This window comes from Phaenicophaeus curvirostris, chromosome 1, assembly GCF_032191515.1.
Source record: "Phaenicophaeus curvirostris isolate KB17595 chromosome 1, BPBGC_Pcur_1.0, whole genome shotgun sequence".
Lineage (NCBI taxonomy): Eukaryota > Metazoa > Chordata > Aves > Cuculiformes > Cuculidae > Phaenicophaeus > Phaenicophaeus curvirostris.
Genome location: NC_091392.1, coordinates 73,380,133 through 73,394,626, shown reverse-complemented (window position 1 = coordinate 73,394,626; position 14,494 = coordinate 73,380,133). Strand labels below are relative to the sequence as shown.

The 14,494-nt window shown below is 39.2% G+C and overlaps 1 protein-coding gene across 2 annotated transcripts in view; it reads left to right on the top strand.

Moving 5' to 3' along the window:
* ITPR2 (inositol 1,4,5-trisphosphate receptor type 2) overlaps positions 1-14,494 on the top strand; it is a 998,050-nt gene that overhangs the window by 139,226 nt on the left and 844,330 nt on the right. For both annotated transcript variants that reach the window (XR_011337952.1, XM_069863516.1), the window contains exons 35-37: positions 4,190-4,380; positions 5,233-5,375; positions 7,359-7,467. Coding sequence is in view for 1 of the 2 variants with exons in the window: in XM_069863516.1 (XP_069719617.1) it covers positions 4,190-4,380; positions 5,233-5,375; positions 7,359-7,467 (443 nt within the window). In the remaining variant the exon portion in view is untranslated. The remainder of the gene's footprint in view (positions 1-4,189; positions 4,381-5,232; positions 5,376-7,358; positions 7,468-14,494) is intronic.

Genomic DNA, 14,494 nt, shown 5'->3' with positions numbered 1-14,494 from the left:
TAGCACAGATTTTCTGTTAGAAAAAAACATCCAAGTGAAGAGTACAAGATTGGCAGGCTTGTGTCTTGTCTACATAAAGCTTTTATTTCCTTTAAAAAGTCTTCCTGTTGCTAGCATTAGTGTCTCTCCATCCAAATGCATTTGTTAAGCAGTCAGTAAATGATTAAGGAGCTGGAGGGACTGATTTATGGAGCAAAATTAATTGGACTAAATATGCATTGCTCCCTTAAGTGACGACTGGGAAGTGTGGGAGAACACGATATAGCTGTCTGCACCTACCAGAGGGTCGTAAACAGCAAGAAGAGCAAATTCTTCACAGCCAGGTACAGCTGTGGCATTTTTGTGACCCAGATTGCCCATCACATTCCTCCTTGAGGTGCTCTAAGGGGTGAAATGCCTGCATGTCCCCTGAAAAGCCACACCAGGGATGGTGTAAGGGCGTGCAAAGTACTACAAAATAGCTATGAAATATTTTGTACAAAAGCTGATGGAGTGAAATTTAAAATTAGGGAGCACTAGGTGGGACTATCAAAGAGAAAGACAAGTTTCCTTATGGCAAGGTAGATTACACTGAAGAAGGTACTTCCAAGGAAAATTACAGGCTTGCTGAAAATCCTTACTACTAAATTGATCCTAAGACTTGGGTAGGCAGTATAGTGAAAGGGCAGTTCTTCAGCAAGCATTGCTGAAATCGGTTCTTATACTTCCAATTTTTGTGTTTCTGTGAAGGGAACTCATTGTAGGTAATTGAACAAAATACATCTCAGCCAGCCTATTTCAGCCCTTCTGTTTGCAGCTGGGCTTTGCTCCTGGGACTTCAGTGGAGTCCAGCTCACTTGTAGGGAGTGGCTTGATTTTTAGCTACTCAATTCTCAACATTAATGTTGTCCTTTATTTCCCTTTGAGTCCCCAGCTCAGAGTACTTTTTCATAGTTTAAACAGGAAAGAGAGGAAAGCTGCTGATGCACTGGATACACTCAGAACCATCCAGCACTAAGCAAAACGTTTAGCTGTGATCTGGGTACACTGGTGGCACTGTGTTGCTTACTATTTCCATGGGTACTATTTTTTTGCAATTCTTGGCTCACCTGTGGCTATTGCTGATGGCATGATTATGAGCAGCAGATTGAATCAGTCATTCAAAGGATTTCCCAGCAAACTGCATTTCCTCTGATGCTGGCAAAACAGTGTAGTGTATTCGGGGTGTAGTTAGCTCTCTGCAGGGTGCCCTAGGTTGGAACTGGGCAGTATATAAGCCTGTGCCATGCCCTCTGTGGCAAGGCAGAAGTTAGTTGAACCTTAGTTGAAGACATGTTCTAGTTCATCCTGGTAAAGAACCAGCTTGATACCTACTTTACCAGTTTACATACAGCCATGTAGTACGCTTTTCTCCCCAAGTTCATTAATCAGATGAAATACAGAGTTTTACCCCCTCCTGACTCCTTTGTCTACCAGCTCTAACCCTACTTTGCAAGTTTGAGTGCTGTCCAAAAGTATTTCTAAGTGGAACAAAAATAAACATGCTTCTAAATATTTTATGTTCATACTTTAAGGGAGATTGACACATTTTGAAGAGGAAAGCAGCCTACAACACCTAAATTAAAAATAAATATTTATGTTCACATTTGTTCATCAGCTTTCCAAAATGTAAAAATATGTTTCATGTTTTTTTAAATAATGAGATGTGAAACAAATGAAAGATAAACTTTCTACAAGCTGCAAAGAAATAAGAAGACAAAGGCTTTGTTTATAGCTTAGACTTCAACAGTGCCCTTTGACAACCAATACAAATCTTAATTACAAATGGAATTATACATATAAGAAGTGTTCAAAACAAAGGAGTATTTTTTTTTCTCTCTCTCTCTGGTTTTCTTTGTGATAGTTTTAATTAGCTGCAACTCTTTGAACAATCATAGTCCTTGACTGCTCCTCAGACACTGATGGAAGTTGTTAACTTCAAATGGCATATATAGGACTGCAGAAGTCTGGGTTTTCCTCTGAACAGCATGCTCCCCATTGCTAAATTTATTCTTGGATATATCAGGATTCTGCATACATACCACTTAATTGAGAAGTAAGCATTGTCCAATAACATTCCAGTGACTGACATTAGGATACAATAAATTGGATTAATAGGCTTCAGCACCCTACCCGCACTGGCAGGACTTTAATGAACTTTTGTAGTAAAGTAAGCAGCAACAGGGCAAATCTGTTTTGAAAAGTAAGCCAGTCAAATAATATGGAAAAACAATCATTAGAAATAATGGGCAGCCATACGTGGTGTTTTCCTCATGATAATCAGGAGCATTGCCTTGAAAACAAATGGAGAATGGAAAAGTCAACTGCCAGTGTGGGAATTGCTGTACATCTGCTGCTGCTGATTCTTATATGTTTGCGGGGAAATGTGTCTTCCCATCTCGACCTAAGAAATTTTTTTAATTCCCTATGGCAAACTGTTTAAAATAAAGTGCCTACCAGAAATAGAACGAGTTATCTCTCTTCTATCCGAGTTAAACAGCGTAATCCACTGGTGGAGGGAGGCCTTGGTCCTGCATCAGGATACACCCTTGCAGTGCGAAGAGAAGAGGGTGCCCTGCACCCAGGGGACATAGTAAAGGGATGACAGAGCACCCTCGCCATAGTCTGTGAGATTGAGGTTTGAGGTATCACAGCCAAATTTAGGTTTATAATAATTGCTGCCATTACATTATAGTATTTGGGGGGAAGAGAAATGCCTGCGATCTGTGACTCACTGTGCTTGGCAGCACATGAGCCTTCATTCATCAGAGCTTTATGCCTGACTCTCTGTTTGCACGTAATCCTGTGGGGTTGATACATAGGCTGTTTAGGAAAGAAAGGCATCTGTTGACTTCACAAGTTCGGGACAACGTTGTGTATGTTTAAGAACTGGAAGGGAGAGCTGTGATATTTTTGATGCCTTCCGCTACTGTGGAAAGCAGAATGTTAGCGCAGAATGGTGGGGAAATGCCTCAGAGAAATGTTATGTAGAACTGTAATATAGGCTAATGCTTTTTTTTTAATTTTAAAATTCACCTCGTTTCAATAAGGAAAACAGAAAAATTAGTTATTATTAGTCCTTAATAGAAATGAACTAGAACTGCTTCTCCATTTTACTTCTAAATTTTTATTAAACGCAAACTTGGGAATTAAGTGAAATGCCATAGAATACAAAGCCTAATCACTGGAATGTGACCTAATCTTTCAAACAGATATACTGCTGCATTGATCTCTTGTTTATCTGTTGAATTTCAAACAACTCATGCTGAGCTGGAGACAAATGTCACTCTGATCTCCAGTGGAATGGAGAGATGCAGCTAACAGAAAGATTTTTGTGGAAGAGAGGGCAGATGCATTGTCTTCCAAACTTTCTTTTCAAACTACAGTTCTGGATGCAATAGTAGGGTAATAGTGGATGCCCTGTAAGAATTCATGCAAGTCTTCCCTCAGTTTTTTTTCTCTGATGTTCTCTCTTTTGTCACTTCCTGCCTCCCCCGTCTAAAACCAAATAATTGTACTTTTAAAACTATTGGTTAAATTTAACTATCAGTTAAACTATCACACATTCATTACCTTCTGGTTATATTGAATTGGCATCCAGGAACTCCACGGTTTAACAACCCTGACTGTATAGGAAAATGAAGGGAGAGAGGTGAGGAGACAGCCTATTTCAAATTTAATTTGTATGCACTTGGTTTCTTACGATCTTTGCCAGAGAAATGCATAGAAAAGCAACAAATTGCACTTGGGATAAATCGTTGTATATCCACTGGAAAGAAGGATTTTTGAATTTACTTCTGAATAGAGTAAAACGAGCTGTTGAAATAATAATGCATATTCTTTTTTTGTGGTGCTTATTAATAACTCTGGATCTGATTTTTTTTTAAAGTTAGTAAAAAATTACCCTGTTTTAAAAAGTTACTGTCTGTGTCTATGAAAATATATACTGGGAAATCATCCTCATCTTATTTAAAGTGGTACGGGTTTCTTTAACTAGATTATGACTGATTTCTACCAGCCTAGGTTTTTTGTTCCTTCTTTTTAAAACCTATTGAAGGGAGATCACCCTGCACCTCAGCTTTAAGAGTATCAGGATTTTGCATGTCATCATCTTCAGGAGATTTGCAAGTTTTTGCCACTGTAAATATCTTCTTTTGTCTTTCTGTTGAAGCAAAGAACCGTGGGATTGCAATTCCAGTGGATTTGGACAGCCAGGTCAACACCTTGTTCATGAAGAGTCACTCTAACATGGTGCAGAGGGCAGCCATGGGGTGGAGAATGTCAGCCCGCAGCGGACCTCGTTTTAAAGAAGCTCTTGGTGGGCCTGCCTGGGATTACAGGAATATAATAGAAAAACTGCAGGTACAAAAATATCAAATGACTTGGCCAGTAGTTGTGGTAGTGCATTTATCTAATATGTGCCAGATGTGGAAAACACCATAGATATAGATGCATTGCATTTTTAGTGGTGAATTACTGTTACCTTTGCAATCCTAGGTGCGGGGAACAGAGGTCTTAGCTCTTTTCTGGTGTCTGTTCAAAGTGAAGCCAACATGGAGAAGGGCCTTCTGATCCATGATCTCAATTTGATTCCTACAGATGTCAATAGAGAGGAGTGGGAAGTATGTTCCTTCCCCCAGTGTGGTTCATAGAGAAGGATCTCTATTCTGTCTTCTTGTGGTCACACGTCCTGTTTTGGCTGCCGAGGAGGTACTGGGGGCTTTAGGAGCCATTATGTCAGATTTGTGTCACTGGAGAATACCTATAAGGTGGAGATCACCTTGTGCATGTAGTGGCTAAATGACATCTGGAGTTTATGAACTAAGAAAACAGCAAGACCCAGCCAAATGGAAGAGCCCTAAATACCAAGAAAGCAATACCACGTACACTAATACCATGCATGACAAGCTGTGTTTTTCCAGCACACCATCATCTTAGCTGTTGCTGAGTGTTTTGTGGACATTACTATAGAGGAGAAAGTTGAGAGAGAAGAGCAGAGTAGATAGTAATGGGCACCTCCCTTGGCACCTTGAGAACTGGTGTGAGGAAGGGCATGAGGTTGCTTTACTGTCACCTGGGTTAACATGGGCTGTTGCCGCTGGCTGTCAGAAATGGATCAAATAGCCCATTGCAGAGTGTTGTGATTCTACACCAATAATATTCTAGTTGTCTTGGTCAGACACAGTTATGAATAACGTGCTTCTTTTCCATTAGGATGTAGTGTCCTCCTTGGAGCAGCAGTTCACTCCCATGATGCAAGCTGAATTCTCGGTGCTGGTTGATGTGCTGCATAGTCCAGAACTTCTTTTTCCTGAGGGGAGTGATGCCAGAATAAGATGTGGTGCTTTCATGTCCAAGTAAGTGGTGTAAGGAGAGTCCTATTTGCTTCTTTGGAAAAGACGTCAGGGAGTTAAAATTTTCAACAGCGCTTACCTCTGATTTTCAGCAGTGACTTAAGATGTAGGTGTCTGGGTTCATACTGAAAGCTTAAACTGAGGTCTTTTGCTGGATGTTTTACGTTTCTCACTGGTTCAGGAGTCTGGAGAGGAGCAGAGAGAGGTTGCTTGCCTTGTCTGCCTAGACACTTGTTAAAACTGCGACAGGCTCAACCTACTTCTGTTTTCTTAATAGGCTACTTTTGCTATTAAGTTTCTCCATATCTACAGCAGAAACTTAGACTTTCCATGGTAGAATTTTCAAGAATTCATAGTGAGGTGGGACGGGGTACTCAGGGTTAGATTTTTTTTTTGAAAAGCAAATAATACTTTTGATTTTTATTTTAAACTGCGAGCAGTTCTTTAAAAATGCATTTCACTGGCATTTCTGCCTGGTCTTGAATTATTAGATGTTTTATTTGCAGTCTGTGCATAGGAATAGTCTTGCAATTTTTTTATTAGCTCTCAAGTGATATGCCCTCTCTGCCCTTGAGAAACTGTAAGTTAAACAGAGGTAGCTTGGGGGTAATGGACACATTTGGCAGCTCTCCTGATTCATTGCCTTTTTGCATATTCTGCACAGGTAGTGTTATAACAATATATGTTTGGAGAAATAAAGTTACATTTTGAGCTTGTCCCATCCCATTCCCTCTGACCAAACTACTTTCAAAATCAGCATCAAGTGAAGGGCTGCTGTACGTGGCCCATGTAGTGCAATAAACAATTTTCTATTTTATGTAATTAACTTCCATGGCAAAGGAATGCTTTCCAGAGCTTGGGAGGAGTCTCAGGATAGAGGTATAACTCTTTAAAAATATTGTTAGTACTGAAAGCCTGAGAGTTGCATTGTTTTGGACTCATAGCTAGTGAAATCGGTGAAGATGACAGTGGGCTAGTCCTGCATGGTGTCTCCACTGAGCCCAAGATGACATTAGTGCTCTTAGCAGTGAACTACATATAATCGGTTCTGCTGGGTTATGGAGCGGTAGTGGAGATGATACAGTGTCATCCCTCCCAACCCTGCTTTTTGTAACTGTGATTTAGGACCATTAATGGTGTCATCTTTCAGTGTAAATCTGTGGCCACAGTGCCTTTGCTGTATGCTGATCCTAGGACCTGCATGATGAACACTATTCTACTCACTATAACCTAGCACTGGTAGTGATGATAAAAAAAACCCTGTCCAACGCATTCAGGTTTCTTCCTCCTTTATTTTTTTTCATAAACATTTATCCGGCAATGAGGTGAACCAGTGCAAGGACCTGGTCTGCATAGTGGTAGAAAGGCTACTTCTGACATCAGTGACTGAAACCCAAACTCCCATCACAGTCATAGCTGGAATCAGAAATGTAAATTGTTTTCTGATTTGAAACAGTCTTGTAAAATTGTGTGAATATAAGCAATGCTTATGTTTCATCCAAATATCTACATTTCTGAATGCTTCCATGTATGTTTTATTGGAATCTTTTTGGCTGGATGCCATTTGCTAATTATATAATAAAAATAACCAACATCAAGGTTGGAACGTGTAAAGGTCGTAGCTTTTAAAGTTTGCAAGATACATGGTAAACACTGGTTACCTTAAAAAGGTTCAATTAAATACATGGTTACCTTTAGATAACAAAAGGATGAAACAGCAAGTTAATGTCTTGATCTGGAAGCACTCATAAGAAGTGGATGTAGAATTCTGCCTTCTGTACAGGCAAAATTGACATGCAAATTGACACAAAAAACTCACATCACTTTGAAAGTCCAATTTCCTTTTTAATTATGATTTCTCTTGACAACTTTTATTTCCTTTCCTTGAGGAAAAGTATAGTGACAGGCAATTTTTGCATAAAGCAATTGTAGAATGGCTTAGCCACCATGTGCCACACTCTTTAAGGTTTAATATTTTACTTTAAGGTTGATTAATCACACAAAGAAGCTAATGGAGAAAGAAGAAAAGCTCTGCATTAAAATTCTTCAGACATTACGAGAAATGCTTGACAAGAAAACTAACTTTGCGGAAGAGGTACTGCTACCATTTTAGTATTAAATATAGAACTAATAGCATGATATTAAAATGTGTGCTCTAGGACAGTAACAGAATCTGACATGATTTCAATTTTGTACATGTTTTAGAGATAACATGGTGTCTTAGGAACAATGTGGTAAGGCAGAAAGTAAGATTGGAACAAAAGGAACTATCTGCCTTACATAGTTTTGTATCAAGGACTTGACAAGAGCCAAGGCAAGGAAGATTAAACGAATTACCAGTAGCAAATGTTACTATATATAGTTATTACATATTGGATATCCTGTATTTCTGTGGACTAGTCGTCTTATGTCACATCTGACTTTATCTATTGTAAGATCAATTGGAAATATAGAGATTTTTAATTGTATGTGTACAGTTTTTCCCTGCTGCCTGTGGTGCCAGACTTTTGTATTCCATACACTTTTTAATGCTCATAAATATGTGACAGGAATATGTAATATTTAAGCAGAGCTGCCAATTTTGGGGAGAAGTGACAGAGTCTGTACACTGTAAGTGTCTAATTAATTTCTTGCACTCCTCTCTCCCCTTATTGCCCAGTTTTCTCTTGCAAAACCAAGTTTTTCAAATACCTTTTTAATCTTTCCTGTGCCTTTTGGTATTGGTAGCTAGATTCAGATTTACATGTCCAGCTGTCCCTACTATTTGAGCCTGATCCCCGTGCCTTTTGTGTGGTTTCCTCTTATCTGTATTGCGAAGTATTCCCTGAATTCTTTCAGTATTATTCATTCTCAAATATGAATCATAGAGCTATTATCGAATCTTTCAGTGCCGTCATTTTCATTTGTTCACAGCTGACATGTTTAGTCAAGTATGTTCATGGGTTTCACTTTACCTTGAGAAAAAATATCGATTACAACCCCGTGTCACACTGTTTCACTGTCTTAGGCTTTTACACCCAAATATTTTCAGGTGTCTGATAATGGTGCTTATTCATATTATTGTACCTGGCAAAATTATTCACCGTTCAGACATACTAGCTATGAGAGTCAATCTTAACCCCAGACTAACCTTAAGAAAAATAAAGTGGGTAAGATGCCCGCACCTGTTTCTGGATATCTGAGATGTTACTTTTCAAGTCAAATGTTTCGGTCCTGTCAAATGATGTGATAAGCTACCAACACACTCTTTTCTCTTTTATGATAGATAAGCGTTATTTTAGAAATGAGAAGTATTCACAGAAGTTTTGTTTTGACTGTTTTGATTTCAACATACGGACATGGGAACATATTGCCCAGGCTTCTGAGCAACCTGCTAGAGAGGATAAAAAAAATTCTCAAGGAATAACAGTGAAATAAAGACAAAGGCAGCAATAGTAAAACATCAGCCCTGTCTACACTAAAACTACCAGTGCATGCAGAGAAAACCAACCTCCCCTCACCACCTGCTCGAAGAAAAATGTGGCTAGGCCTGGGCAGACAAATTTTTTTTAATGTCATAACAAGTTTTACAGGTGAAGCACATAGTAGTATTCTTAATTATTATTCATACTTATTGTTAGAGCTTTCTGGGTCCATAATGCCACTGTATCACACGGAAAAAATAATTTGCTCTTGTAACTGCATTCTATGATGAACTTTGCCAAACCTCTCCAAAATAATTGCATAGATCCATCAAAAGTTAATGTCATCTCAGGACCATGGGGGTGGTGGGGATGGTGGAAAGAGCAATGCTTTAATGTATGACTTAAAACAAGCAAACAAAAATTTTGCCTATTTTAATTTTAAACCTTGGTTTTGATGCTGATAAAATGAGACTGAGTGAAGCCAGCAGAGGGAGTGTGCTCCACTGGCACACAGGGGCTCTTCACCGAGCCAGCCCAGCCTCTGGTGCTCAGGAGTGGACATAGGAGGTGCATGCCCAGACCTCTCGCGTGACCTTCACTGTCTTGGTAGGGCATGGTACATGGAAGAGCTGTTTGGGAAGCAGAATTTCTCCCTCGTATTTTGTCTCAAGTCCCATATGTTTTACACTGGTGAACGTAATGAATCAGTGCAAACAAATAAATGAGTAAGCAAGCTTGTATGGTTTGCAAGCGCTTCTCCAGCTTGCTACACTAACGAGTCATTGTTTATGGTATAGACTTCAAAATACTAAAAATAGCACAATGAATAGTCTCTTGTGTGTGTTTCCAACTTTTTTTGAACAGTGATCTTACTGCCTGCAAAGTTATTCGACTATGTTATGCAGATATTAACACAAATATAGTAGTAAATCTGTAATGGTAATACCAGAACAAAGCTACTGAGGGACACAAGGCATTTTGACAGAAAACCTCAGTTTGTTAATCACCCATCATAATGTATTTTGTCTGATAAATCTGGCAAAAAATGGTAAACCTCCAGTTTCTGCAGACTTTCCCACAGGGAGAAACAAAGAAGAAATCATGAGATAAAATTTCTTCCTTTCTCCCTATCTCTTCCTATACCTCCCAGAGTTGAGATCCAGGTGTGGGAATCTTGTCTTCTACTGTCTTTATCTTTCATTTGACCACTGGAAGGTAGCCTCCTCCTTTGGAGGAACAGGAAGACAAGACAGATGCTATCTCACAGTTTTTAGGCCTGTCCCAGTATCCATTGTCCTAATGCTATTGTTGCACCTCCCCTTGCTGGTGTGTTTCAGGGCTGCTCATGCTCCCTGGCTCCATTCTTGGTTGCCCTTACAGTCAAGCCTTTGAGGCCATACTTATTTGTGTGTTGTTTTGCTTAGTGCCGCAACATCTAATTGTGTTAGAAATCAAAGCTTAATTTCAGATGTTTGATTTAAGGTATATAAATGACACATAAAACCTCTTAGTCATTGATTTGCTTTCATAAGTAATTGTGGGTGATTATTACAATCTCACAGGAGTTCTATGTTAAGTCCTAGTTCTATTTGTATTGATTAGGTAGCTAACTAGAATGAAACTTGATTTACAGCCCCTCTCTTACAGAGCGCTCTTCCAGAACAGTGTTAAAACACTTGGGTAAAGCAGTGAGGGGAGGAAGTTGACATTGCCTCTGCTCAGACAGTTACTGTGGTATATATAGATAAAAGCCTGCTTTAGGCTGACTGTTTAAGAGAAACAGGAGGGACAGAAAGGACTATGCTTGGACTAGATCTGCCCCACCTATTTTGTATTATTTGTTGCTGGCCGGTTTTATACCCATTTTACAAAACAGAAGGATCTTGGTCTAGAAATTTTGGGGTTTTTAGGCAAATCTTTTTATTCTTTTACCACAGCGCTTGATTTCAGTTTAATTTTGGTATGAATGCTGCTTCTAGAGCTACTTACAGTTCGAATCTGAATAACATTTCCAAAAGCACCTGAGACATTTAGATCATTGATGTATGTTCACTTTGCAAAGAACTGGAACAGTTTAACATCTGAGGATTATCTTGCTGCTCTGCTGAGAGCGACTGTCCCTAGAACAGAGTCATCCCAGTAGCTTCAAGAAGCTTAAATTAAACCCTTTCTGTGAATTGACTGAAGTTGTTGAACTCATAAGTGTGCTTATATGGCAAGTTCTTAACCCACTCCAGCTGCTGACATGTCAACATGGGTGTGGACAACCTTCTGATTTCTCAGCTGTTCTTAAACGAGAGAAGGAAAAAAATACCATCTCAGATAACGTGTGTATATGACAAGTTAAGTGTAACATTATTGGCTGATCAGAGTATTAATGGATGATGCTGCATTACAGAATATGGCAGAATCCAAGCCCGTATGCCCTGCCAACTGGTAGTTCCTAAAGGGAATAAATAGGGTTATAAATAGATTGAACCCTTTCAGTAAGGGTTACTTGTCTGCAGAACACAGACTTTATACTTTTTTCCCACTATACGTGTTCAACTACAGTATAAATAATTGAAAACTGAATTTTTAAGTGTCAGCAGAACAAAGACTGTGTAAGCTGCTTAATTGTCAGAATTAAGTAGTTGTGCTTTTTGCCTTTTTAGGAAAAACTCATGAAAACTGTTGTCTTGCTCTTCTACATTTGCACTGGCTTCATGATTTAAAATCATAGAAGTAGCTTTGTCGCCTTTCATTTTGCAGTGTTAGAAGTTTTTGCATTCCACTTTAGATAGGAAATGTAAGCTATCCTCTCCTCTTTGTTTTCAGTAACAGCACCAAATATACGTGTGAAACAATAGTACAGCTTTGGTGTAAATGCAAATGTTTTTTATTCCTGTAAGAGGTAGTCCCTGATGAAGCCACTATTGGCTCTTGATCATTTTGTGCCAGAGGATCTGAGTCTTTTCATGTGGAGCTGTTGACAAAACTCCAATGAGTTTGTCAAAAGCAATAGCCCCTGTCCACGAATGTATTGATCTACCAGTCAAACTGAAACCAGTGGGAGCTGCAGGTCTTTTTTGGCTCACAAAAACAGTCTCGATGTGTCTTAGAAGTCTGGAGAGTCACTACAATGTCCCAGCATTGCACCTCTTTGAATCGAAGACATACTCAACTTAAACTGCATTCTATTCTATAGCCTTATCTTTTCAAGATGACTTTACTTATTTGCATTTGCAAATCAGGCAGCACTCAGATAAATAGCATGTATAGGTAAAAATAGAAGGGGAAAAAGAGAATAATTCTGAATATGTGGTGCTTGCTGAATGTTTTATATGTTAAAAGGATGCTTATTTTAAATGGGAGGAAGAACAGGATCCAAAATTCCTTTGTTTGTGTTACTATTTCACATTTTGGATTGCTGACACTGCAGGCATTCTGAAGAATTACATTTAATTTTTCACTATTTCTGCTGTCTGTTTTATTTGTGATTATTTATTAAAACACCTATGCACTAGCCTGTTTTTTCCTGTTATCTACAGGCCATTCTCCTCACTAAGCTCAGTGTGGCTATGAGGTAATAGGAGGTTAAAAATGCTACAGGAGAATGTTTAAGCTCAATGCTGTTTATTTTGGATTGTTGTGCATTTTGGCTGGTAAAGGACATTTATGCAGTATCCTGTATTAAAAACTCTCTCCTTAGGAAAACAGCCACAGTTTGAGAGGGACTGGAGGTATAAGGAGGAAGAACGTTCGGTTACGTCTAGCAGTGCCAGGCTGGTTCCTGTGACCAGCACATACTTCTGGTTTGGTCAGGAAGCTGCTGTTGTGGCTTTGTGATGACAGTTAATAGATGAAGTATGGCAGAAGGTTCAAACACAACTGGGCCAAGCCCTTCCATCTGTGTGGTGGTTTACGTGAAAGTGGTGGCCTGTTAGGGAACTGAAGCCTGCACTGATCCACTGCAGTCAAAGATTCAAGCTTTGCTATTGCTGTGAATCCTCAGAGCAGTAATTGCAGCAGTAGGAGCATCACAGCTTTCAGATATGCAAGACTAAACACTAAATGTGGTCAGACCCTTAAAGTGCAGTAAATTCTCATTTAAACCCATATGTTGACATTTTACAAGCCAAAGAAATAAAACCTACAGAGAAACAAACCAGCCAATTTCACTCTCCCCCCGCCCCTCACCACCCCCGCCGGCTTCAAGCTGGAGTAATTAAGCAAAGATATACCACAAGACACATGATGCGGCTATTTGTACTAGCTAGGTCTTGTTAGCCATAGTGCTTAGCACCTTGGACCATCAGCTGCTATGGCATGTTGTTATTGCTGTATGATTCTGATGCTTTCACACGCTATATCAACTAGACTGTTCTGAAGTAGTGCCCCTCACCTTTGTGTTATCCCTTATGCTTCCTGTAATGTGCATTGTTCTGGACTAAAGAATAAAGGAGAGAATACTGCTGTATGCCATGGGGGACATCCCCCAGATGTTCTGCTGTGTTTCCAATCACATACATTTTTAGAGAGATTTATGTTGTTGCTAATGTAAAAACCTGTAAGTATTTGGTACAGGAAAAGCATGATTTCTTGTTAAGGAGAGATTTTTTTCCGTGAGTAACAGGCCCCAGAGATTTGATCCAGCTTTGGACTGTCATCTGCTTATGTTCAGACACTGGTTCAAAGCCACTTGGGCCAGTAGTGGGGTGCTTATTGTGGTCTGCATCAAGACAGTTTCAGATAGAATGCATTGCTCTTGTTGACCTGGACAAGAACTTCAAACCGAAAGTCATATATCAAGGATGGGCAGCACTTCTGACCTCTTATGAATTGTAACGTCCTGATTTAGTGAAAGGCAAGAGCACTTTAATCTGCTGTGGTGGGAGTGAAGCACATGCCTAACTACTCTGCAGGACTGGTTGCATTAATGATTTTGCCCTCTCTTTAGTATGTATAATTGTTAACTGTCACTGTCATCCAGATTTATAATCTCCAGAGACTTAATGGTACTTTTAGCTGAGGTGATGGCTGAGCGAGCAATGGTGTTCACTACTCACTGTTACTTATTCTTCTTTGTTTCAAAAGCTTAGTTATTTTTTGTTTGTTTGTTTGTTCTCCAAGTCACAAACAAATCTAGTGGCAGGATGCCAAGGCTGAAAAAACCCACACGGTTGTAAACACATTTCTTCTGAAAGATTGTAGCCTGTCAGCAGCTTATATTTATAAAATTTTAAGTGTATGGTATGTTGTTATCCAGTTTTGTTTCAGAAATATTAAGCCTCAAATCCTGATTGATAAATTGTTTTGGAACTTGTATCATCTGCCTTTCACACATATATCATCTTTTCTCTAAAGGAACATCTGATACTGTAAAAAAATTTTTCTGTAGATACTGATTTAGTCAGCATCAGCCAAAACAATAACAAACGGGAGTAGCTTGTTCCTTGCTCTGAACTTCAAATGACCAATTTCTGCTCTGGAATTTCCGCTCTACACAGAGTATGTGACATAAGGATGCTCCATGTTTTCCACTTCTTTTTTCAAACCAATTCCTTTCTGTGGATCTGATCTTAAGAACAGCAAACTGGCAAACTGTTTGGTATCCTTCTCTATTAATATTACTTTTAGTTAAAAACAAATGGAAAAGAGTGCAAGGGAAGAGAGCTGTTTAACAAATGAAACATTCAGAGCTCTGAAGATTACATCAGATACTAGATTGGCAAGGGG